Genomic DNA, 26,951 nt, shown 5'->3' with positions numbered 1-26,951 from the left:
GTAACGATTCACTTAGCTCACGGTGCAATCCGATTCATGATTCTGATTTCGCGATGCGATTTTAGTCACGATTCTTTTTACAGAATGAGTTGAGGCAAACTTTTATATTTCTCTAATGTTGCACATTTGTCGTATTTTATGACAAATAACTAAATTACAGATTTAAACAAAAAATGTATTACACAAAAGTCTCTTTAACTTGATCAAACTAAGACTTTGTCTGTGCTTTTCCTAACTTTTCTTTTTTAAGAACTATCAGCATATCCACATTTAATGGATCAAACATCAAAAACAGCGGCCCTGCTGTTCAAAACATGAACTGCGATTCTTCTAACGTCTCAACCGATTTGATCGTCACATTGTATTATCGATTTTCAACTGACTCATGTTGATTCATTACATCCTCAGTTATTGTATAGATAAACGTATAGTTACCACATGAGCAAGCAAGTGTAAGCACTGACAAAGCATATCATTTTATTCTTACGACAGAAATTAAGATAAATATTTAAGAACGCTTTAAGAAATGGTTTAGATTCGCACTTACGAACATTCTTGCAAACTTCCTATATTTTGTCTTCGGAACAGTTTTGTGAACACGGCCCCAGAATATTACAGAGACTTGGTGGTGGGCTTACTGGCCTTTTGTGTATGGCCAGTAAGCCACCACCCAAATCAAACAACCAACAAAGTTAAAACCATCAAATAAACAGTTCTGAATGGGATAGCATCACTGGTGTTTTCTTTAGCATACAAAAGTATGAATAAAGAAATTTGTACTTGTTTTGCGTAATTCAGACCAGACAGAAATCTCACCATCAAATTATATTTCTTTATTATAAGCTTACCATTGTGTTGTACGGTAATGTGACAAGACATGTTGTATATTTGTAACCAAAAAGTTATGGATTGCACTTTATTTAAAAGGTAGAAATGCTTGTATTGATATAATAAAAAACATTTAGTATTAAACTTTCAGCTGTGTTCACTCTTCTTTCTGTATTGTCCCTAGATCAATAACAAGTTGTGTGGAAGTGTTTCTGTACCTTGTGAGGTGGCCCAGGATGCACAGAAGGTTCAGAAGCTGGTGCTGGAAAGTCCTCTGGGTGTTCGCCTTCTCTCTGACCGCATCATTAAGAAGGCTATCCTCTCCCCAAGAACTGCCCTTATTAACTTCCTCGTGGATGAATGACACAACAAATCATTGTGCCTCATGGGGGCTTTGTTAACAGAATGAATCAAATAATCTGATATCCATGGAGCCACCCAAGAACAACAGACGGTGGAACAATTCACTTGAAAAGGGAACAAATAAGGACATGTTGTTCTGGAATATTTATGTTTTAAAATTTTTCTGTCTTTTGTGGACTGCTTCTATAATCATTTCTAATAATATGAAAAAGACAATGCAACTGCTCTTTGCTGTTAAATAAAGAGTATTTTAGCTGGTTTTAGGTGGTTGGGATACCCATCCGAGCATCGTTCGTCACCTCATTTCATCCAGCTCCTCCTCTAAGCCCTTGTCACCTCAAATTCCAGAACAGGGTCAGTGTTGTTTACCGAGCTATTTCTGAACACCCGGTTTTAGCCTGGCATTAAAACACCTCTAACCGACCTGCATTGCTGCCTGAAAAGGAGATGTGGAGACCATGCTGTGCTTTCAGACAACAGTCAGGTTCCTGCTGGGTCTTACATTACATCTGACCTCATCAAACCTTCATTTAGGTGACTCGCAATATCCTTTATGAATGTTTGTCACTATATCAGCTAGCAAAATAAACTGCTGTATAAGTCTACTGTTCGGCTAGTGGTTGTTGTCCATAAATAAAGAGCTAAGCACCCAGGTTAGAGAACCTTCACAATAGACCTCATGTTGTGCATTTACAATGAAGTGTTCACATACAGTGTTGGCAGTTCAAAGGTTGTAACCCAGGGAGCACATGCACTATTGTGAACTTGAAAGCACTGTTGAAAAAGTGTCTGCAAAATGCATAAATGTACATTTAATGTAAAGTGTATGGTGTTTTAAAAATGAAAATTATGTCATTATTTACTCACCTACGTGATGTACCAAAGCTGTATAAATATCTTTGTTCTGATGAACACAAAAAATATATTTTTTCATTTTTGGGAGAAGTATCTCCTTAATGGTGCATTCTGAGGTTCAGAAATCAAGGAAACTTAAATTAGGCTACACTTTTAGTTGGTGGGAATACGATATTATGTCACTTGGTACTGCAATATGTGTTTGACTTTGAACACAACAATGTTAAGAATGTGTGTGTGGGGGTGAATGGAATGCGATTCATGAATTCATCACTAACACCATGACTAGAGGCTTCATAACAGCACTAATCACGTTTGAGACAAAAACAAATGCAACTTAAAGGGATACTTCACCCAAAAATGTAAATTCTTTCATGAATTGCTCACTCTCTAGAATGCTTGTAGCTAAACAGTTCTTGGACCCCATTGACTACGCTGTCCTACATACTTCAAAACACTGTTTATCATATCTCTTGTGTTAAACAGAACAAAAAAATAAGTATTTTTCCAACTATAGTATTCACACTTCAGTATAGGGGGCAAAGCTCGCTATTAGCAAACCGTTAACTTTGACTTTCCCCCCAGTAAATTCCTAATTTGTTGCTTATTAATAGTTAGTCAGGTTTAGGTATTGGGTAGGATTAGGGATGTAGAGTATGGTCATCCAGAATGTGAGCTTTATAAGTACTAATAAATAGCCAATATCCAAATAATAGACAAGCTAACAACAACTAGTTAAAAGTGAGAATTGCCCCTTTACTGAAGTGTTACCGATACTTTTTTCAAATCTATGGTAATAGTGGGTTTCAAGACTCCGCATTAATGTATGTAGTGTGTTGGCCTAAACAAAAATATACTTCTGTTTGCTGAATTGGTGTAATGCTGACCCATTTAATGTCTTGACAGCCCAACACAATGACTTGACGCCTCACTAAATGCCAATGGACTGTTGCTGTATGAGTCCAGTGCTCGACCGTAAACCCGAAAGCTATAGATTTAGTTTCAAAGCGCTACAGTGATCAATGTTTAGAACTGGCAAAGTAGCCTCTCGACGTCAAATCAGGTGTCATCCCCACATCTTCCCCTTTGAAAACGAACTGGACAGACCGTACCGTGTGAATCCAAGGCTGCGGATCCTTTAGAGACACTAAACCCTAGATCACAGTACATCTATTGTTTGAGTATGTTACTGAGTGACCACACATGATTCGGTCATGAAATTGATCCCGTCCACTGTCCCTTGTGAAAGCCTTGTGTGAGTGACTCACTAAAAGAGCCCAATTCCCACATTCCTTAAAAGTGATGACCTTACACGAAGGTCATTCCACGTGACGTGACTTTTTTGTGTGTATTGCATTGCGAAAACCCCTCACCAATCACATAAATGCCCTTAACCACCCCTAACACCCTAACATTGGTGGCGGGGGACGTATGAGGCCTTAGAATCACTAAATGCTTAAAAAGCAACAGCTCGTCGTTTTTAAACCGTTAAAGCAACATTTTCGTGATGTTCTCGTGTTTCATAGCCTACAGGTGGGATTTCCGCATGTCATTACTTTTGTGTCAAATCTATTGTGTGATTTATCACAAGGACGCAGCGGGAAAAGCAGCTCCTGAATATGTTGTGAACGAGAAATATTATAAAGGTTTTGGGCTGATCAACAAGTTCCCATCTCAGTTTAAATGAAATCTGTCAGACATGTATACAACGTTTGATTATTGCCACGTGTGTTGTAGTTACCCGTTCTGTACTTGCATTGTGCGAAATGAAATCACAACCACATGGCAGGAGGCGAAAATCATCAAATACACGCGCCAGACTTCTCTTGGTTGTTATGACGTCAAGCGGTCGCTTGTGTGTCGTTTCCCGCGAACATCGCAGCGTCTCGCGCTTCTGCATTCATAACGGGAGTGCGCGCGAGCAGGAGTATCGGGGAGGCGGGAGTCGCGCGCTTCGTCAGTCCTGAGGGAAGAGTTTGTTGAAGGAGAAGTTAAACTCGCGCTCGTTCACTTGAGACGTTTTTGGGTTTCGTTGAACTCGAATGAACATCTCGGAGTGTTTGGGGGCTTTGGCTCTTTTTGTGGATTCAGTCTGTACCGTGTTATGTTGACTTTGTGGAAAGTGAGACCGTTTACTTTGACTCTTCGGTCGGGTTTTGAGTGATTTTCGAATAAGAGTTGAGGGGTTTGCCGCCTTGCATGTTACCCGACTTCAGTGGTGGCAAAGAACGCGTTTTAAAACATTTATTGCTTCCTGTGGAAAACATGGATAAATACGATGATTTGGGACTTGAAGCGAGTAAATTCATTGAGGACTTAAACATGTACGAAGCGTCGAGGGACGGCTTGTTTCGCGTGAGGAGAGATGCGGAAAATAACCCGGATTTCGAGGAAACCAGGAAAGTTTTTGCCTCTAAAATGGCTAAAATACACATGCAGAAGCAGCAAGAGGAGATGGCAAAGAGCAGTTTGGCAGCGAGGGTCAATGGAAGTCATGCGAAATTGTCGGAAAACACGAAAGACAGACCCCCCATCAGTAACGTGGCTTTTAGACTGGGCAGTGAAGCAGCAGCCAAACCGCCCATCATGTCTGGACCCGTGACTGGCAATGCCAGTGTGAATCCGTACATCTTTCACGAAGGGCCGAAACATCATCCGGTCAGTCTGCATGATGGAGCCAGCACGAGGGGTTACGTGAACAGTTATGACACCAAGGAGACTGGGAATGCTTATAACCCAATACCGGTGCCAGCTCGGGCAGCCTCCTCTACCAGCCCTCCTGGCACATGGAAGGCTGGTAACACTTCTCAGACTCCCCCTCCTGCCAGCAATTCATGCTCTGCTGGTTCCCCTGGAGTGACTGTGAATCCTCAATCCTTTGCCAAATCTGGAAAGTCTCTTTCACCCACAGGAACCTACAGGGCTCCGGGAGACGCTCAAAATCAGCCTCATCAAACCAGCCCTGGTCATTTCCAGCCCGTCTCTGTTCAGTGGTCTGCCAGTGGACCGACTCAGAATGGGGTACCCCATAACACTGGCACGTCAACACCCTCACCTGCCCAGGTGACCCCACCTTCGCTATTCTCTTTGGGGAAGCAAGCTGAGACACCCCAACCCATTGCACCCACGTCGTCTTCTCCTGTAGTGTCTGCACTAGATGACCGCTCTTGCCCCTCTCGGCCACTCAAACTAACATGCCAGAGCCTCCATGTACAGGCGGATCAGGGGCCGTCTGTGGCTGAAATAAAATTAGAAGCTCTGACTGAACGCCTGGAAAAGGAGATGGACGTTCTGCCAAATGCTGAGTACTTTGGTAAGCACAATGTGATCACTGCCAGTGTGTTTTTCTATTTATTTTTTTCACATCTGGAAACTGTATTTAACAGTTTGCTGATTGAAAAACCCTCTGCCTGTTTCCATTTGACCTTCACTCTGTATGTGTGTTTGACTATTGCCTCTGTGAATTGTATGTAATGTGAACGTATGAAAGAACGATATAGATCCCTGCTCCTAGTACCTTGCCAGTCTTTTTTCTTTCCAGAAGCTATTTCTAGGCCTGCATTCTCATCTGTTGTTCATTTTTTTGATCATCACTTTCGCTGAATCACTAAACTTTTTTTTCACTGCTCTTTTACAAAAATACAGTTGATAGAGGAAGCAGAAGCATGAAAACATCAATAGAATCACTTTAGGACCTATTTACGAGCATATGTTTCTAAACTAGTTCAGCATGTTGGCTTTACTGTCTAACAGAAAAAGCTGTTAAGAATTGACATCTGATGTTGCTTGTTTACTTGATAGTGTAAGCGTATAATGATGTTGCATTCCAAGTATGAAAAACAATCATGTCTGCAAAATGAATTGCAATTAAGTCTGTACTAAATGGAGATGGGTATGAGTAATATCTGACACAAAGGACCGGTTTTAAAGACAAAGCCGTAGCTTAATCCAGGACTATGTCTTATTTAATTTAAGGTATTAAAGTGTAATTTATTAAAATTCCCTATGTTGGGTTCACACCAAACACAAGCTAGTTACATACAGAAGTCAATGCAAAGACTAGACCAGATGCAAACTCGAAAGCATGTGAAATCGCTTCTTCCACGCAAGTTGAAAAATTTCAACTTGAGCGAGATATTCGCGCGAAGAGCCCATTGACATCTACTGTTTCAGTAGGAAGAGCCTCCCCGTCGCGTCACGCAAAAATAACAAACTTTTCCTGCGAGTAATAAAGAGGATGGAACACGATTTGTTTGTGTTTGGTGTGAACACAGCATTAGATAAAAACATTACTAATATTGACAAAACTATAGCAATGACATATTTTCAGATAACAAAAAACGTGACACATTGTAAACTGTTAACATTTAAACATCACATATTTGATCGAATGTGCAGCTGTTGCCGTTTATTCAAATAACAGACGTGGGCCGACGCAAATAATTGTGGGTTATTGCTAACATCGAAGGATACAGCTCATGTATCCTCCGAATTACTGTCAAAGAGGGTCGCATTTGAAGGGTGCCTCTGGAGAGTCCTACCTGATTTTATGAAACGAGACGGACTCGATGACGTAGCAGCCTTCGCTTGAGACCTCTGGAGGATGCAGCCTTACGAAATGAGACACAGCCTGTGTTAGTGCCTTAATCCTAACCCCTGAATATATGACTGGTCAGTTCTTTACAATTTCTTATCCGGGTTTATATTAAAAACACAAACGATGACCATATTTATTCTGATTTGTTGGGCAAATTGGGCAAAAAAAACGTTGAGCAGCCCCAACCAGAGAGCATTGATTGTAGGGTTTCATGGTAAGAAATATCTGGTAAACCACTTTCTCTTTATTCCAATTAATGGCATTCACTCCGCTTTTCGCTTTATTTAATAGCTTTCACACATCTAGCTAGTTTACGTATAACTAAATAAGGAAGGTTTATACGCATGGAAACTAACCAACATTCTCTTGACCTCTGTACTGTACTCTGATTCATGCCAAGAAAAGGACCATGTAACAAATGGTGACTAAACAAACCAAGTTTTTTTTGTAGTCAGGAGTGGGTGAGTAAAGTACATTGCTCTCATTGTCAAACAAACCTCAACCTACTCAATATTCTTTTTGTAAGAGCTCTTTAATCCTTGAAAACGTAAAATGATAAACAAAAATTTTATGGCCAAGTAAAAACTTGATTTTTACATTTAATGAAGAAAGATTAGAATCCAGTACTACAGACAGTTGTTTAGTAATTTCTTAGATATTGTTTATGCTTTTGGACTGTGTATTAATGACCAAGCAAATCTGTTGATATATGTGTCCTGTGTGCTGAGTCTGCAGTGAAATGGGATAATAAGCCATGGTGGTGTTTATAGTCTCAGCATGACAGCTGCCGCACCGCTGGGACGTTTAGGAATGTCTGGATTTTACAGAGTAGCAAAACAAAGAGATGACAAATTATAAGTCACTTTATTAAAGTCTAATGGTTGTTTAACTTTTCTCGACATCTAAATGGAGGAGTGCCCATTTAGAGCCCCTCTGTCTAGAGTCAGTTTTTCTTGGCCTCTCCCTGATTTTTTTCAGAAACACTGAATGAGATGTGATTTGGGGTGGGGGCAGTCCCACCTTGTACACACAGACATAACCACACAGCAGATATTCATTCTTTGTGGCTTGTGCTTGTTCAATGAAAGATTTCTTAATTTGGCTTTAAATAGATGGCTTTTTCTTAATTGTCGTCTATGATTTCTGGCTTCCTGTCCCATAGTTCTCTCGTGTTCGTGCAAATATTGAGGGGCCAGCACTCATACAGTTGCTGCGTTCCATTTGATAGGGTTCCTACGCAGTGTTCACTGCTCCCTACTCCCTGAGCACGTGCTTCGCTGACAAAAAACACTTAATTTGAATGCGTCATCACAGAATTATATTATTCTTTTTAACTTTACTACACGCATTTTGTATCTTATTAATATAATCTTAAGTAACTTTTGTTCGTATTTATTTATTGACTGATGTAGCTTTGATTATTTAAAACGCTACTGTTGTGCAATAAAAAAATAGACTATGTGAAGATGTGTTCTTGATCCATGGTCACGTCAGTCTCATCCCTCATCTCGCCTTTTTACCTATGTGGTGCAGCCATAAACATTCTTGAGGTAACATAAAAAACGAACTGCTGCTGCTTACCACTTTTACAATACTTTTCATAATAATAGCAAAATGGATATATCCTACATGCATATGAAAAGTACTTCTTAATTGCGCAATATGATATATATACGTTCATAATCCTGAATGTGTAGCCAATATAATAACAATGCTACATGAAGCAAACCACAGTATTAACAATAATCGAATAAACGTTCATTGTGTACAAAAGGCATACGTAAACTCATCCGTTGTTTTTCTGGCTCGTGACGCAAAATGGCAGTTGGGTGATTTAGTTTTATTGATTTTTCCCGTTCCGGCAAAGTGATGTATCTATGTTCCCTTATTCCCTACACCGTTCACAGTGAACGTGTTCGCTCCCTTTAGATTTGAATCTCACTAAAGATGGCAGAACACCCTGTGACTTCGCAGTCCACTTATGACCAAATGGAACGCACCTAGTGTCTTTAAAATACTTGTTTTGTGTTAGCACAAGAACGCGCCCTGTGTGAATGACTCCTCATTCTGTGCTGCCTGCATTTTTATTTTTAAGTGAAAATTTATTTCAGAGCAGAAATATACAGCTTTTACTTTTGATAAAACACTTTTCTTCTTTTTCCATTTTTTTAAAGCGTCCGAAACGTTTTTATGGTAACTAACTGACTGCACGCCACAATGATCTTCATAAACTCGAACTTGTAGTAAACTCTGAACATTCTTCTGACTAATTTTAGCATTTGAAAGCTTAAATAAAAAGCCGTTTTGTAAGGCAGCTGCGGCTTTGGTAGTGTTTGTGTTGAAAGTCTGACTCCGTTTGGTGCGTTTGGACCAGGCTTTGCTGAGTGGGAAAAACTGGTTAACATGATGTTTGCTAAATACCAGATGAGACAAAGGCTCTTTTGTATGGGACCGGCGCTGGCTCCCTGATGTGGTCTCCTGTCTAAGAAGAGACCTCTGTGTGTGAGACGCTGTTATCTCTGTGGAATACGACTGCTCATTCTGACTTCAGCATACTTCTTGCAATACCGCAAGATACTACACCAACAACAGAGATCCTCTTGTGCTCTTAACTCGCCTTCATCAGTCTTGTGATATCACTTAAACTGTATGGTTATCTTAAGCTCCTCTTAATATAAAGTTCTCCTTCGGGTATAAGGGTCTAGTAGTTTACTAAATAACTTTTACACAACCATTAGGTCGCTCCGTGTTTTCCTGTAGGGATATGCGAAGAGTTCCTCAGTGGCAGCGGGGGCTCATATGTCGAAAGGGCATCTACAGTATCAATACAGAATAATTCCAATGTAACATTTATTAATAATAAGATACATAACCTTATTCTTACACTGGTTAACATTGTAAATACGTATTTATATAGACTTGGGCCACAGTAGAGAGATAAATATAACTATTTATTTAAAGTAAAGTAATATTCTGAGTGCGTGATGTGCCCACAGTTCCACACTTCGTATTTTCGGTTGAAAAAGTGCATCTTCCGGGTACCTAAAGTGCACTTATTTTTTGAGAATTTTCAATGGGAACGGACTACTCACACTATTTATACTAGACAATGGTGTAGAATAGTTCATACGTGCACGATTTGGGATGCACCTTTTGTGTTGTTGTCTATGTTATCATATTCATTTTTATTTAGATTTATTTTATTGACCACAGCACAGTATTGTTGTTGCTATATTAGACAATTTCGTACCATGGAATACATAGACTTGAAATAGGCATTATGCTTTAACTAGCAGTTACCAAACTAGTCAATTAGTTTTGAGTTGGCACAGTTGTGCATTACATGATTTGGTCATACTTTTGACATGGTGAATGTCATCTTGGGCCGAATTGCCGTCTTGATAAACCGTAACAGTAGGGATGGGTACCGAAACCCGATACTTAATCGGTTCCGGGGCTAAATTATGAAAGACCGAAGTATCGATAAGCTCTGACGTTAACGGTTCTGCTGTCGGTACTGGAGAAATTAAGAAAAACATTTCCTATTTATTATTGCTAAATAAACGTTACCTAGCATATTTTCACTGACAAACCATTTCTAATTTGCGATAATATTAAAGACATTTACCTGCATTATCGTTATTCGCAATCTGAAATGTCCGTCTGTCCCACACTACATAGAGCTCGCGCGCACACAACACAAGAGCGTGCAAGCACATAACACGAAAGCTCGCGCTTAATAGAGTGATGATGGCGGAGAGAATCAAACGGTCTAAAGTCTGGTTACATTTCACTCGATTGGATGCAGACAATGCTCGTTGCAACAAGTGCAACAAGATTTTTGCTTGTAAGAGCGGAAACACAAGTAATCTAGCAAAACATCTTTCTAATGTGCAGACAGAAAAATGCTAAGTTTTCGACTGCCTAGCTAATAGTTCATCATCCACGTCCTTAGGAACGTATTTTAGCCTAGCAGTCTTCCTAAATAAGACCAACATAAACATTGCATAAAGTTTCTTTAAATTAGTATGTTATAATTTAATAAACACACATCACATAAAAAAGTAGCCTACATTTAAATCAGCAGTAGCCTAAATAAATCTTAAACATTAAAAATGCTTTCACAGTACTGCATTTAAAATGGATGAATAATAATAAATTATGCTTAAGTCAAGTCAGCTTTATTTATATAGCGCTTTTTACAATTTTCATTGTTACAAAGCAGCTGTACAAGAAAAAATGACTATAAGTAAAACATAAAAGGTTATGGAATTCAAAACACAGGTCAAATATCAGACACACAATAAATTCCTATATGCAGTGTTAATTAAATAAGACTAACAAATTCTAGCAGCCCCCCCGGCCAGGCAAAACAGTGCAAAACAGTATGCAAACGGTGGCGAGGAACCCAAAACTCCATTGGAGGAGAAAAAAAACCTCGGAGGGAAACCAGGCCTAACCAGGGGATTCCAGTTCCCCTCTGGCAAAAACTGCAGCCTCTGCACAAGCTCAACAGTGCTTGCACAACAAGGCGAAAATAAAAAAATTAGATTTAAAATTATCATTAATAATCTAATAGTGGCTGAAGTTTTGTAGGGACGTCACTTCCTTCGTCCAGCATTTGTCAGGTCTAGGAATGGATTGCGCCCTGCCCGCTCCGCTCTTGTAACCTTGGAACAATGAGACAAGACTGGCTGAGAGTAGAGTACTGTTCTGCACTCTTTGATGCAACAAATGCATCAGTTGTTATTGGAATTAAGAAATTATAAAGTAGAGCTTACCTAAAAATGGATTTGTAGTGATGAAATAAGATATGTTATGTCAGTAAAGAATGTTTTAAATAGTGAAAACAACTCCAGCTTTAGTTTCGTCTTTCATAAAAAAACACAACAAAGAGTACCGCTAAGAGTACCGGATCGATAAGTGGTATCAATGAAAGTAGTAATACCGTTACAACCTTAACGATACCCATCCCTACGTAACAGACTATTATATTTGTAATTACGCGAAATAGAGATGAAAGTAAACCTAGAGAATTCTGCATTCTTGCAGTCAATCTAAATGGTGCTTCAGACATCTCCGATCATCTGAGATGTCTGAGGTCATTTGGATGGTTTACAAGGCAACATTCTTGTAAACTGCCCTGAAGCTCATCATGTATCACCCAAAGGCTTGCAAAAGCTGAAAGCAGTTTGGACTTTTTACAGTGAGGCTAGAAACAGCATTGCTTATTGCAGATAATTTATATTAGGTAAATATTGACCTGCCAACTAGTCAACTTTTATTTGATGTAATGGAATTCTATGTAATGGATAAGTTGTTCAAATATATGAATGGGTATGTCCAAATCCCTGATGAGAATTATGGGGCCTGTTCACTGTGTCACAACATAGCTATCCTCTGCACTCTTTCTCTTTTGACCTATTTTTAGTTCATGTTTGTATGGCATATAGAATAAAAATTGCAGAGTTGACCTGATGGTTTTCTCGCTCTTTTGCAGGCAGTTGTGTGAAGTGCAGGAAAGCCGTTTATGGAGCCAATCGGGCGTGTCAGGCCATGGGCAGTTTGTACCATGACAGTTGCTTCACCTGTAGCGCTTGCAGTAAGTATACACACCCATCAAATGCTGTATTGAGAGTAATGGAGTTGTTTGTTGCTAATATTTGCATTTGTTACTGGATGTGTTATACATATGTATGTTTGTGAGTGGACTGTCTTATTGTAAAGTGACAAGTTTTGAATAACAGGACTGGATTTCAAGTGTACTGCTATGTCTGAGTTTGCTTATAATACCAGGGCTCATGGTGAGGTTTAGATAAACCTTAATTCCTGGCATTTATCGAGTCTTGTTTCCTAACACTTTATTTAGCTCAGCTGTGGCCCCTGGGAATGAGAACTATTTGAAGGAAAATGTGCATTCCTGAACCGCTCCTCTGCATGACTGCCTTTGACCTGCAACATCAGAGTCTGCAACGACTCTTTTGTTCTGTGTGTGTGTCCAGAGTCCTGTTATGAGTGCAGTTAATGTGTCAGCGTGTGTGTCCAGTCCACCTGTTTACATGGGTTAAAAGACTAAAGATAGTGAGAATACACAGCGCATAGTTTTGCTGGAGAGAGCGTTTATCCTGCTGGAGAGGAATGTTGAGGAGCATGTGACTGAGGTGGGTTAACGGATTGGATGAGAGGATGGAGGTATGTCCGATGTGTTTTGTCAGCTGGAGCCGGTGGGGTAAAGAGACAAACAGGTGTTCGATTTCTTAGGCCAGAAACAAACTGTAACCAAGTACGCCAACACGAAGGCTTGGGCAACGCATTGCAAACTTGTAGTTCATTAACTACTGCAGCTGTAACATGACTCAATATTTAAGTTTTACCTATAACCTAATATTTAAGTATTACCTATAAGGCAGCTAACTACCGAAATGTTGTCTATATCGCTGTTTGCAACATTGAATTGCAGAAATCGTACCTGACAGCTCAACTTATAAATCAATCTCTCAGTATTATCTACAGTATGAAAAGTGTTCAAATGCTAACTTAAACTTGAATGTTCAAGACTCATAAATAACATTAATCCCTACTAGAAAAGCCCATATATGGTACAAGAGAACAAAAAAAGTGGGGGAAGGCGAAGCATCCATGTGACCTAAAGTCTCAACAGGCCGTAAGGAAATTCTTTAAGATCTCTTTTTCCATCATTGGACCTCGGAGAGTTGCACAGGAAGTGATATAAGCTGCTGCGCAAGCTAGTGGGGAGTCAAATGTGCTTAGTCTTTTTATTATAGATAAGCCTTTGTGTGTTTCTTACTGACACCAGCTCCTGGAAATCCATGTTGTTATGAGACATATCCAGTTGTTACCTTCTGTTCCACAGACTCACCAATTCTTTATCTCTTGTGAAAAATCAGGACTTGCCTTCTGAACTCATGTTTGGTGGGCTCTCTGTTAAGTCTTAGTGTTTGGCAGTGAATACAGCAGTGGTTTGTGTGAGGGAACAGAGCGCTCGTTGTTTAAGAGCTGTTAGGAGGGCAGCTTTGTTCATGACCCAGTCCCAATGCTCTCATTATCAGATCCAGTAGGGATACCCCGACTTTTAGATGGTGTTTAAAGGTTTTTAGTGCAACTACAATCGGTTGGTGTGTTTGATCAAAAATGTGGAATATTTCAACTTTTCAAACCAAATAAGCTTCTTAACATTTAGAAAAACTTGATACAACGCTTTCATTACCTCCATCTCACCATTTTGGGTAAGAGCAAATATGGGGTGGTGCGTGGGTGCTGAAAAAGCTGTGGACACATTCTCGTGGAAAAACTTGCTTTGGATCAATCATTGCGCCCAGTGTAAAAAGCTAAATAGCTGTCGTTGTAACACAACAGCTGATCCCTATGATCTTTTTTCCTTTGGTGTGGAAGGGCCTTTAAACCCCCGTATAGGATACAACAAAACAATAAAAAATCAGTGGTTGCTCCCTGATATCCTCTGAGATGTTTTTCTCATCTCCCTGGAGAAGGATTACCTCCTGGTTAACATCTGCTAACATTCCTGTGATTGGCGTCTGTTACATCTGTTATAATTGTATTGACTTTGTGTGTCTTCACCAAAACCGTTTTGGCCAGCTGTGGTTGTGATTTGTGTACCTGAGACTTAGGTATTTGAAGCATCTGGCTGAGCACTCATTTTTCCAGTCGTAGAATAAACCCTTCAGATTGCCAGCAGACTCATTTGCCCCTCTGACAAGCATTTTGTTTAGGTTGAGTATGTTCCAATATATGATGACAGTAACATGAAGGCTTTCATTGACTTTACAGAGGCTTATAAGAAGGGATGGACCGATACCAGTACTCGGGTCTCAGTCCGATATTGTGCTCATGTACTCGTACTCGTAAAACTTCCCGTATACCACCTTATGGCAACGCATCTTCTGATGCGGCGTCACGCGGAAAGTCATAAAATTCCCCGCGCACACCACCAAGCGAAAAGAGGTCACGCGATCTCAACATGCAAGACCGCGTTGATGTATTGAGCCGTTTGGAGTTATTTTAAGATGATGATAAAAGTAGAGAAGACTGCAAACTATGCTCTGCTAAATTGTCAAAAGGAGGGGTGAGAAATAGCTCCTTTAACACAAGCAATTTGATTAAACATCTAAAGAACCAGCATAACGCCGGGTTCAAAGAGTTTGCTAATGCTAGCACCTTGAAACTGCAATAACCAACTTTGCAGCAAACGCTGGAGAAGCGAGAGAAAATTTCCAGAGACAAACCCCGGTCAGTAAAAGTACAGTACAGAGGATCAACATTAACACTGTTCACGTGCTTGTCCGTAAGACATGAATGACAGATTTAAAATCAGTAAAAAAAACGGCAAGCACCCAAATGTACTACTTGTACTTGTACTTGGTCTCAAAAAAAGTGGCATAGGTGCATCCCTACTTATAAGGGTTAACTACATCAGCCTGAAAGACTGAAATGGGAGGAATGTTGCCCTTTCCTGTGGGACAGGGGCTGTTTGAATGAGAAGATTTGTTCGTCTGTCTGTTGAGGTAAAAAGCCCAAAACAGCTCCGATTGGGACAGGAAGTTCTCACCGTGTGCTGAAAAACAGTATCTGGGCCCCACATGTCCTTGTGTCCTTACAGAGTGCTAACAGTTTCTTGCTATGTCGGCTCATTGAATTCAATCAAACCTTTCTCATGTGCCCTTGATTTTATTTTAACCTCTTTTATTGAATTTATTATATTCTTTTAGTTAATTAAGTTTTCATCCAAAAGGATTCATGCCAAGGAAATGTTGCATAGCCATACAGAATAAATCCTGCACGCTTTTGCTTATCAAGCCAAGTAAAGTCATGTGCTGCGTTTGATGTGACAGTCACATTTTGCATGTTAACACGATTACTTTACGCAAATCTGTCAAACCAGTTTTGACATCAAGACCAGAGAAAACCAATGACTTGAAAATGTAAAGTTTTTGTTGTTTAGTTTTTGATACAACTAATAACCGCAGTAATGTTTGTTGATACATTAAAATGACTTATTTTTCACAGCCTCACTTATTTAAAGATGCTGTACAGTTTCTGTTTGAATTTTAATAGTTGATAATAAACGTTGTTGTTTATGTTCTTTGCAGGTCGAAAGCTGCGGGGAAAAGCGTTTTACTACGTCTGTGGAAAAGTATTTTGTGAAGAGGACTTCCTGGTATGCTGTCTTCTATTCTTATTTTATGGAATTGGCATGTTTGAAGTCATGGGAGTGTAAATCATAGTGGCCCCCGTATCTGAAGTATGTTTAAAGAGATTATGGGTTGTGTGTGTGGCAGAAATTAACTGTAACAAAACGCATTGACAGAGTTAAACCAATGAGATGATCCGTTACTTGGCTAAACTTGTCTCTCCAATATTTTGAATTTAGACTTTGAATCTCAACAGCTAGATGTCAATGTCCCATACGGTTTCTTTAAATGCCACCAAACTACAGGACCCATTCAACAAATTGTTTACTTCATAAAATGATCATAAAACAAAATTCAACAAATCGTTTATTCAATACAATTATAAAATAATAATATAAATTATTATTAACGTAAATTAATAACATAAATTAAATATAAATTGTTATATTAAGACACTAGCCAAACACAGACCAGAAGTTAACTGCAGTCCAGACACGCACGACTTATGTAACGGTCTATAGATGGCTTCTACGGCAACATACACAAACGTAACTTTGGGTCTACTTTTTCATATCGAAAGATTGCCAAAAAGTGTCATAATTTACCTCAGTTTGTGCTAGACAGTCAATGATACAGGTGTTATAATTCATCTGTTGTACTGCCCCATTTAGCTTAAGCTTGTACAATAAGATGCTTTTAAGTATCCTGCTCTTTTTGTATACAGGTTAATGAAAGTACAGTTTTATCTTGGCTTGTATTGTGGGTTGCATTTCCTGAAACCTTCGTATCGCTGGGTCGATTTTAAGAATATGTCACTACCACTCTTAAGGTATAATTTAAGAATGACATGGCGTTTAGAAGGTTTCGGGAAACACAGCCCAGGTGGTTGGGTAAAATGAGGTGAAACGGTCCAGCTCCAGTCATTCCCATTGTGTGTCTCAGCTGCTGCTATTAAAATAAAGTGATTATGTCTGAGATGTTAATGTTGTGTGGGCTATGGAAACTGAAGTTATGGAAAGGAATTAACATTGTTTTAAGCAGTAAACCCTTCTGTCCTTGTCTTTTGTAGTATTCTGGGTTCCAGCAGTCTGCTGATAAATGTAACTTGTGTGGACATTTAATCATGGATATGGTGAGTCTGATGTACCGCACCCTGCATTAGTCACCTCACACCGCAGCAATTTCATGAACTGGGTTAAATTCTTACTGAAACCTCCTGACAGTTAAGTGCTCTTTAAAGCCACGTACAGTGCCAGTCATTCTGTATATTTTATACCCTTGAGTGAATTGTTTGTAATTTACAAAGCGAAGGCTGATGGTTGAATCCTTGTACTCATTTATTTGTTTAAAATGATAAGTTAGATTGAACAGACAGTAAAGGGAATTTGCCTGTGTGGCACTGGAAGTTTACTTAATAGACTGTATTGATTTGTTTGGTCACATCTCTTTTTTAGCACATTTCATCTAAATATAGTTATTATAAAAAATAAGTGGGTATAGTAGGGTACAACTGGATGTATATGAGTTTTTCTCAAGCACACATTCCAGTTTCCTCTCATAGAGTCATTTGACATGAGCACACAAGACATACCCACATATACACAAACTTTTGTGTTAACAGCATTGTTTAAGAGACCATGTAGTGTTTCCTCACATAGCACTTCACATATTGCCCTAAGGAGTCTTAAGAGGTTTAAGAGGAAATGAATATCTAGTGGTCATCATGCAGTTATTAAAAGCAAAAGTTGAACATTCATAATTTTCACAATACAAACAGGAATGGGTTTGTATTGAATGTTTTTATTAATTATGCATGCGCACACATACGTACATGCATTAAGATTATGCCGCTGTTAATTGTGTCTTGTTTGGCAGCACATTAGCATGTTTTTCCCCTCAGATCCTTCAGGCGCTGGGGAAGTCTTACCACCCAGGCTGCTTCCGCTGCGCCATCTGTAATGAGAGTTTGGATGGAGTGCCTTTTACTGTAGACACAGAGAACAAGATCTACTGTGTCAAAGACTATCACAGGTGGGTACAGAACCGTATATTGTTTAACCAAAGCTTCAAATTGTGTGTGTTAGAATCTGGGCTTGTACAATTACTTAAATCTAACTGACTTTTCTTAGGAAAAGTAGTAACTATACATAATTGATGCACGTAAATTGTTGATTCTTTACTGTCCAGCACTATGTTATGTCTTTTAAAGACCTTGTCTTTCCACTCCAGAAGGACAACACTGATGAGAAGCAAATAACATTTATGAATTTAGTAATGTCTCTATTGGTGACAATTTTAGTAACAAATTTTAATAGAGAAATGTACAGCTGCCAAAACATTGTAAACAACATTTATTCCTTAAATGCCATTAAAGCACACTGTTCATGGCTGCTCTTCTGTACAGTTGTACCTTGGAAAGCAAAGATTGCCACCAGATCCATCAAGAAAAAAGTACATTTTTATTTTATGCCATGTGGACTATTCCCCAGAATTTCTTCCACAAGCATTTTCTTTGCAGAAGCTCTATGTAATGTGTGTGTGAATGCCTTGCTGCTCTCCAGATTCCTCTCATGCAGACTTTTCAGTGAACTGAATGAATTGAAAACCTCAGACAGTCAGTCAGGTGGTGACCATATGCAGATGAAATCAGTGCATGGAATCAAGCAACGCTGCCTCTTCACTCTTTCCATCTGGAGTTGAACTATTCTCAAGCTAATTGAAAAGCCAAAATCTACAGTCTAGTCCAATAGCTCTCTGTCCCTTTTCCATCCACCATTTACTTTCCAAGTCACTGGCTTCTGAAAGTATTTGTCTGAACGTCATTACGTTTCTTAGGTTTTAAATGATATACTTTTAGATGCAAAGTGTTTACTACCCTTTGCAATTGTCAGAATTAAGTGGTATTTATTTATAGTTATTGTGATAAACTACACCTAAATGTTTGATATATTTTAAAAAACTAATAGCTGTGTGAGATCATGACCCTTGCTTTAATATTTAGTGATTTAATGCAACATTTTGGAGATGTTATTAAACTTGTTCTGCTCATCTTTTCACGTATGGACGTTGGTTAAGAAACCTTTTTTATGGATTTTGTTTTCTTCTCATTTTTAGAGTTCTTGCGCCAAAATGTGCAGCCTGTAATCAGCCAATTCTGCCCTCCGAGGTGAGACACTTTTTAAGACTTGCACTGTGTAAGATTCTGCTGGTATGATTGTGAAAGCCACTCAGCAGAACTGGAGGAAATAACTCGGGGTTGGAAAGCATTCATATGTCCTTAAATCAGGTTGCCTTGTATTTGAGCCACGTGTCGCAGTCATACAACACTGCGTGGCCTTTTTAAAACACTTGTTGCTTATTCTGGTTTTATTCTTGTGTGCATTAATTGACCAAATAAAGCACATTACTGAGACCTTTACAACCTCACTGACAAACTATCCAGAACATGAAGGTCAACATTTAAGGCATTTAGGTGAGATTCATTCTGTAAGCGGTGAAAAAGAGACCGATGGCTGTTTATTCAGGGCGTTTGTCATTTGTTAAACCAAGAGAGATCTCGCCACCAGTCTCAAATTAGAAATGAGCCTAAAGGTATGCAGCGATTTATTTTAGAGCAAGTTAACCGTAACTCACACGCAAGTGCTTATGAAAATCTAAGGCTGTGTTTATATTTGTCATTAACATGCGATCTTTGTGATCCGGACAAGCAGACCGGATCTTCAGACAATCAGGACACCACGCTTTTTCACTTGTGTAACCCTGCGGGTTAAAAATAGCCCCGCTGCAGGGAGAGATTTCACAGAACACGTCTAACAGGGAGGATGAGCATGTTACAGTGTTTAGACTATTAAAATGATTAATGAACTTATTAGTGAAAGTATAAGCAGAGGATGTATATCAAATTACACAAGGTTTTGAACTTGACTCTAAAATAATTACATGTGTTTAAAAGCACAGTTAAAGGTCCCATTATCCGTTTGATAACATTCTTTTCAACCTTTAGTTCACGAGTAATGTTGCTGTTAGAGCCTAAACAATACCTGCAAAAAGTTCAAAGTTCAGTGCCAAGCGAGATTTTATCTTTAACAGAAATCGCTTGTCAACCAATACAGAGAACGGCTGGAATCGGACTACAGCCCTCTACTTCCCGGGTACATGATGTCACTATTCCGAGTGCTTTTAATAACCTCCGCCCGAAGGAATACGCCAAAAAAGGAGCAAGGCCTTCCTTAGAGAAGAGTAAGGGCTGCTGGAGTAGTGTTTGGTTATTACTATGCATCATTCCGGAACAAGAGTAAACTTTCCGCTGCACTTGTCGACTACCTCTGGATCAGGACACGCGTTTACACTTGTCTTTTCAATGTGTATGTGGATGGACAACAGGGTGCATGTTAATGACAAACGTAACGCAGCCTAAGATAAATTTAAAAGGGGATAGTAGAAGAAGATTATCGTTTGTTTTAGATGGGATGTGTATACACGATTTCAGGTTCAAAAACGCTGTGTTTTCCACATACCGTGCATGTCCTCTTTGCCCCGCCTTTTACAAAGCTCATCGCTCTGGTAAACTGGCCAATCACAGCACACCTCGCTTTTCAATGCTTAGCGATTGGTCAAATACTGCAAGCATGTGACGGAAATGAAACACCTCTTACCATATTTGGAACATCAGCTTCAAAAGCAATTGTACTGTCAGGTACGCCCACCTTACTTGCATTTACATTTGGGCGGTCTTAGTCAAATCATACCACATAACACACCAAGACACAGAAAAACACGTATATTCGTGCCATATGACCCCTTTAAAGAACAAACTGATCATTGAAATGAGTCTGACCACTGCGTGTTCCTTTTAACACTCGCCTTTTACCCTTTTAGGGATCAGATGAAACCATCAGAGTAGTCTCAATGGACAAGGACTATCACGTGAAGTGCTATCATTGTGAGGTGAGTTTAGTGACGACAATACAACAGTCAGAACACAACATACAATTAATTAATTTAATGTCATGAGTTAAAGTAAAGAAGTCTTTGTTTGTGAATCAGCAGTTCCCCAGGGGCTTTTGAAGTACTTGCATGCCTTGACGAGATGCCAGCAAACATTCACCGACAAATACTTTGATCTGTAATGTTAATGTGTACCGTGTGTTCTCTCAGGACTGTCAGATGGAGTTGAATGATGAGGAGGGTCACCGCTGCTATCCTCTGGATGGACACTTGCTCTGTCACGCTTGTCACCTCAAACACGTGAAGCCTGTTTCCCCTCCGACTGCTGCGAACAACTACCACAGTCAGTTTTAAAGATCTGATGCCCCCTTGTGGCTATTCAGAGACAACATCATTACCAAAGTTACTTCATTACATTACCAAACATTTTAAATGACAAAATGTGCATTTGTGAGATCATTTTGCATTTCTGTATTTTAAGAACCTTTTTGTGTTTATCACATTGTTATTGTATTAATTTGGTTGTAGACTGGTTTCAAATGGAAATAATTTATCCACAGCTGTATGAAATGCTTAAGTTCAACAGTGAGTGAAAGAGAAAGAACTAGGAGTACTTATCTAAATTTCTGCTTGAATTGTATGTTGGTATGCGTTTTAGTCCCATTTAGCACTTGCCAAATGTAATTTTTTATTCTGCTTACAAGTCATATCTATTTAAATTTGTTATTCTTTTAAAGTCATTTATTCATTTTATTTGCCCACTGCTTTTATATATATTATATTATAATATATTTCCAATGCTAGAAAATTGAGTTTACCAGGTTCAGTAGATTAATTCTGTAAATGTTGGTGGGTTCAAATTTCTTTCACGTAACACAAAAAAAGAGATATTATTAAGGCCTAATGTTACCGCAACATGTCTCGCATATAGTTACAATGTTAGAGATTTAGTAAATTATTTATTTACCTTTTGTTTCTTAAGATGAAGTTTTTACAGATGAGGCAATTGTTTTGTTTGTACGGATTTACTGGCTTTCTCATGTCTTTCAGTATTAGATATTTATCCATCTACTTTTATTGAAAAAGCAGGATGGGAGAGATTATTTTGCATTTTGTGTTAGGATTCCTTTAAACTGAAATTCTTGAAATTGAAAATCTTCTCTTTCTATATTGGCTATTAAATATTGAAATAATTCCAGCTTGAATATGCGGTGCTGTGTGCTCTGTCATTTGAGTCATACATCTCTGTACAGGTGTACACGTTTTCTTATAACATACACATGCATGTTATATTTTGGAAGCGTCAGATTTACTATTTTATTTTTACATTGTAATAAAGAGTGAACATCCCTAAAGAGTATTTTTACACACTTGCTACTTTGTTGTTTTTGCACACCTCAATTTCAACATTTCAATGTGATTTGATGGCTTTTGTTTTAGCTTTTAATGTCTTAACATTATCAGTATGGGATCATATCCTCAGATCTTGTTGGGTTAAGATAGAATTACAATGATTTCATTAAAATCGTGCGGATCGTTTTCGTGTCCCATAAAATTGTTACAGTGGTTATTTTTTTATTTAACACACATTTTTATAGGAAAGCTCTGCGAACTTAACTGGTTGTGTAAGATAAGGGAGACAAATGAGACAAAATGCTAAATGCCGTGGGTCCCTAGTCCCCAAAATGTTGGGCACATTTCGTTTTGAAAGATATCACTGCTACTGAATTCCTTTTTTTACACATTATGTGGGATTTTTTCAAAGGCACAGCAAAGTCATACAGCTTAATATTTGTTCAAATCTTAAAGCCTAGTTGGTCACATCCCCTAATGTGTAATGTGGAAGTGGGAAAATATGAGTTCTTATGATTGTTAACCTTTATTTTTACACAAAAAAAACACATAAATAGACACTTGGGGGTGTGGCCCCAGACTAAGCGCATATATCTAAAAACAGTTTGCACTGACATGTATAAAAGAAACAAAGTGCCATCGTTTTGTCTCAGTAATGCCTGTTTAACTGAGACGTAGTACGGTCTTAATCCCATCCGGGAAACGGCGCCTTTACGTCTAACACTTCACCAATCTTTAGAGGTTATAAAAAGAGTATTTCAGTTGTACATACATTAAATTCTACACGTTTTATTCTACATTGCACTGTTCAATGGTTCATTTTGAAATGTTTTCAATATAGTGACAGAAACGGCATTAACTGCGATCCTCTACTGTTATACTTAACTTCACGGGTAATATTTTCAGAGGAAAACATGTACAGCTGCTACACAAGAATGGAAAGATCCTCTCATTAAATGTGGTTGTGAAAGTTTGCAGGATCGTGTTGGTTGCAGCATCAGAGAATAACACACATCCTCTGTTAAAGTCTAACAGCATTCTGATCATGTGAAAACTCTGTTTAACAGCTAAAGGCCTGCGGGCCTGCAGTGGTGACTGTGACGTGTACTGACCATCCATATAGCGCACACGCCACACTCCAGCATTAAAGAAATCCTCTCCTTTTCTCTGGTTCGATGCTGTGGTTACTCCGACAGACCAGCATGTATTGTCTCCTAACTCTACATCCCAGCTGTGTATTCCAGAATCAAAGCCTTCAGAGCCCAGCACACAGAAATAATTGTCAAATCTCTCTGGATTATCCGGATGGTGTTGTCCGTCAGTGCTGTATTTAACACTGGTCAGATCATCAGATAGAACAAGAAGAGGATTTGCGGTGTTGGGGTCCAGGGTGACAGGACCTTAAGGAAATACAGGGTGCTAATATAAGTCAAAATATTACAGTTTGAACACAAACCTCCACACACATTACAGCTGTCTGATTACATTATACAGTAAATAATAGCAGTGTGTTAAAAAACAGTGAGTAAAGATCAAGATCCTTATAATCACTTTTATTTCAATTAACAAATGCATTGGGAACTATGCACGTTTTATTCTAAATCAAAACATGAAGAAATAGGTATTATATCAAATATTTTGTTATTACGCTACTCTAAAGTGATGAAAAGGGAATGTTAGGCTGTTCAAAAAAATAGCAGTGTCTGCATTTTCTTTACAAAGTAAAACATTTACTGTACAAAATGAAATTGAAAGCCACGGTTTCTGAGAACGGCTTCACATCTGTGTTGCATGGAGTCGACCAACTTCTGGCACCTGCGAACAGGTATTCCATTAAGGATGACTGCACTGCACACTACAATTCCTCTGCATTTCTTGGTTTCGCCTCAGAAACAGTGTTTTTGATGTCACCCCACAAGTTTTCTATTGGATTAAGGTCTGGAGATTGGGGTGACCACTTCATAACGTTCATCTTGTTGGTCTCGACACCACGAGAGACATCCCCATATCATGAAGCTTGCGCCGCCATGCATCACTGTCTTCACGGTGTGCTGTGGCTTGAATTCAGTGTTTGGGGGTCGTCTGACAAACTGTCTTCGACCCCAAGACCCATAAAGAACAATCTTGATTTCATCAGTCCACAAAATATTACGCCATTTCTCTTTAGGCCAGTAAATGTGTTCTTTGACAAATTGTAACCTCCTCAGCACATGTTGTTTTTTCAACAATGGGACTTTAGGGGGGCTTCATCCCGATAGCTTGGCTTCACATAGGTGTATTCCAATTATTACAGTACTCACAGGTAACATCAGACTTTCTTTGATCACCCTGGAGCTGATCCTTGGATGAATCTTTGCCATTTTGGCTATTCTTCGATCCATTCGAATCGTCGTTTTCCACTTTCTTCCATGACTTTTTGGTTTTGGTTGCCTTTTTAATATATTTGATATCATTTTAGCTGAGCAGCCTATCATTTTCTGCACTTCTTCATGTGTTTTTCCCTCTCTAATAAATGTTTTAATCAAAGTTGCTGTTCTTGTGAACAATGTCTGGAACGACCCATTTTACTCAGATTTTCAGGGAGATATGCACAGTACAACATTCGTCCTTAAATAAGGGCCACTTGTTTGACACCAGTTTTTCCACAGAATGAAAATACTCTCTAATGAAACTCCACACTGCTATTATTTTGAACACGTCCTTTTCAATAAATGATTCAATTACAAAGAATTAGCAGCATGCATGTCATGACTGTTGGGTCTGTTGTTTTCTGTTACTACTACACCTACTAGTGAAATATTTGCCATATAGAAATATAATTTCTACCAAAAACACTGATTGATCTGGTTAGTGATGTTGGACTTATTGAAATATAAAACCCACTGAATTGAACGATCTTCTGCATCTTCTCCCAGACTTTGAACTTCAAGTTTCCCAGATGTTCTGCCGCATTGATCAAAGCTCCAGGAAGCACCTCTGCACTCGGTTGTGTGTTCTGGGTTCTGGAAAAAAAATATAATAAAACAGAACTCGTTCTGTCACAACCTTCAAAAAAATGACTTAAAACGCATCTCTTCTGTGAATACTTGACAGATAAATGAGAGAAAAAACAAACCCTCACTCTTCTCTCAACAGGTAGTGGTCTAGCTTTTGTTGAAACTAGTAACCTATCGTACTATTGCTCTTTTAGGACATATCGCTTATTGCTCCCTGAACTCTTTGTAAGTCGCTTTGGATAAAAGCGTCAGCTAAATGACTAAATGTAAATGTGAGAACTGAACACATAGCAGAGATATGACAGCGAGCCCACTTACCTTACTGAAAAGCTGTAACGCTGCAAAACAAGAATAAAATTAAGAAAAGTTCTCCTTAAGTAATAAAGTTATGATCTTGCAAATATAAAAAAAAGAGATGGGTTCTAACTTGTAGAAAGTCCATGTCTGCGGTGGCTAAATCCTCCTGAATATTTTGGATTTTCTGTGAAAGAGATTGTATTTCTCTGTCTATTATCTCAATCTTCTCTTTGATCACATGACTCTTTTGGTCCTCCTCTTCTCTCAGTGCAGAAACTCTGAGCATCTCTTCCTCTTGCAGAAACTGGTGAAGCTTCTCAAAGTCCTCACATATGCATCTCGCAGTGTTTTCAGCCTGAATCTGAATTTGGAAACAAAATTGTTCTTAAAACGTCTAGGCCCGGTTTCACGGACACGTCTTAGCTTAAACCAGGACTCATTCACCTAAGTCTGGGTCTAGCCTTAAGCCTTGTCCGTGAAACGGGGCCCTAGATTTCTTAATTTATTCTATGTTAAAATGTTTTAATATGGCACATCTCACTTTTATGTGTTGCGCTGTGTCATCAAATGTTTGTTTTATTTCCCTGAAGCTCTTCAGTTGCTCCTGTAAACATTTCAGGGCAGTCTTCAATTCATCCTGAAATAAGTTGATACATAACATTAGACAACATAAACTTGATGTTTGTTAAGTCAGTTTTTTAAAAGGTTAAAATCTGCAATTTGCGATCTTAACACCGTGTCTACACCGGACGCGACAGGCGCGGGATTGTCGCGCTGCATCTATGGTGAACAAAGTGTTAAATTATAATAGGTTCTAATGCGTTCCATTGTCTTTTGTTGCGCCGTGCTGCACCCGGTGTAGACAGTGTTAGGTCTAAGTGATGAAATACATTTTTTTCTCTCTATCCACAACTAAAACTGTGCCAGTCTGGACAGACTTAAAACGCTTTTACCTTTAGAAGTGGTGCAGCTTCCTCGACAGGTCTGAATTTGTGATCGAGATGCGTCGCTGAATCTCTGCACACTAAACACACAGGACGTCTGTCATCCAGACAGAAGAGTTTGAGTCTCTCTTTGTGCACAGTGCAGATCATCTCTGCCCCTGATGATTTCGTTTCTTGATTTTTCTCCTGCAGCACTGAATCGCACAGATTCCGCAATGACAGATTACAGAGTGGCTCAGATCCTTTGAATCTTTTCCTGCAAACGGGACATTCCTGAAATCCTTTAATGCTCCAGAACTGTTGTAAACAAGCTCTACAAATACTGTGACTACATATCATTACTACAGGATCTCTAAAGATGTCACAGCAAACAGGACACGTCAGGTCCTCCTCTGATATTAAATTCCGAAAAGCCATTTTTATGGTTGAAAATTTACGACTATGAAGTTTGTTATTAAATATCCTGGATATGGCTGTTCTGTTCAGAACTCTGTCTCTATAAAAAATGTCCGATCTGCTCCTTGTCCACGTTGAAAGTTAATGATTACCTCAGAACGCCTATTCAAAAACAATGAGAGAGTGTTTGAGGAACAAAGGGCAC

At 38.9% G+C, this 26,951-nt stretch overlaps 3 protein-coding genes across 3 annotated transcripts in view; 2 read left to right on the top strand and 1 right to left on the bottom strand.

The window, feature by feature from the left end:
- Positions 1–2,107, top strand: part of lars2 (leucyl-tRNA synthetase 2, mitochondrial) — a 43,943-nt gene extending 41,836 nt beyond the window's left edge. Inside the window, exon 21 of the mRNA XM_079468736.1 lies at positions 1,013–2,107. Coding sequence (XP_079324862.1) covers positions 1,013–1,192 — 180 coding nt within the window. The 3' untranslated portion in view covers positions 1,193–2,107. The remainder of the gene's footprint in view (positions 1–1,012) is intronic.
- A 1,854-nt stretch (positions 2,108–3,961) lies between these two features.
- On the top strand, positions 3,962–22,125 carry limd1a (LIM domains containing 1a). Its single transcript, XM_079470548.1, has 8 exons — positions 3,962–5,359; positions 12,144–12,245; positions 15,772–15,839; positions 16,883–16,945; positions 17,714–17,844; positions 18,928–18,979; positions 20,692–20,760; positions 20,971–22,125. The coding sequence occupies exons 1-8, from the start codon at positions 4,246–4,248 to the stop codon at positions 21,112–21,114; spliced, it is 1,743 nt and encodes a 580-aa protein (XP_079326674.1). The 5' UTR covers positions 3,962–4,245; the 3' UTR covers positions 21,115–22,125.
- A 492-nt stretch (positions 22,126–22,617) lies between these two features.
- Positions 22,618–26,873, bottom strand: LOC306902179 (zinc-binding protein A33-like). Its single transcript, XM_079470547.1, has 6 exons — positions 26,360–26,873; positions 25,948–26,043; positions 25,537–25,767; positions 25,428–25,447; positions 24,997–25,115; positions 22,618–23,513 (listed from the first exon to the last, which is right to left on the bottom strand). The coding sequence occupies exons 1-6, from the start codon at positions 26,765–26,767 to the stop codon at positions 22,969–22,971; spliced, it is 1,419 nt and encodes a 472-aa protein (XP_079326673.1). The 5' UTR covers positions 26,768–26,873; the 3' UTR covers positions 22,618–22,968.
- Positions 26,874–26,951: the final 78 nt, after the last annotated feature.

The sequence above is a fragment of the Barbatula barbatula genome, assembly GCF_947034865.1.
Source record: "Barbatula barbatula genome assembly, chromosome: 12".
Taxonomy (NCBI): domain Eukaryota; kingdom Metazoa; phylum Chordata; class Actinopteri; order Cypriniformes; family Nemacheilidae; genus Barbatula; species Barbatula barbatula.
Note: the sequence above shows the minus strand (reverse complement) of the source record. Positions and strands in the feature narration are given on the sequence as shown.

What these genes read in the sequence shown, in the direction of transcription:
- LOC306902179 (XM_079470547.1), bottom strand. Translation starts at nt 26,767, where the DNA reads ATGGCTTTTCGGAATTTAATATCAGAGGAGGACCTGACGTGTCCTGTT. An exon ending in AAGCTGCACCACTTCTAAAG is followed by an intron (nt 26,044 to 26,359) that starts GTAAAAGCGTTT and finishes AACTTATTTCAG; the next exon opens with GATGAATTGAAGACTGCCCT. An exon ending in CAGACATGGACTTTCTACAA is followed by an intron (nt 25,448 to 25,536) that starts GTTAGAACCCAT and finishes CTTGTTTTGCAG; the next exon opens with CGTTACAGCTTTTCAGTAAG.
- limd1a (XM_079470548.1), top strand. Translation starts at nt 4,246, where the DNA reads ATGTTACCCGACTTCAGTGGTGGCAAAGAACGCGTTTTAAAACATTTA. An exon ending in AGCCAATTCTGCCCTCCGAG is followed by an intron (nt 18,980 to 20,691) that starts GTGAGACACTTT and finishes TTACCCTTTTAG; the next exon opens with GGATCAGATGAAACCATCAG. An exon ending in TGAAGTGCTATCATTGTGAG is followed by an intron (nt 20,761 to 20,970) that starts GTGAGTTTAGTG and finishes GTGTTCTCTCAG; the next exon opens with GACTGTCAGATGGAGTTGAA.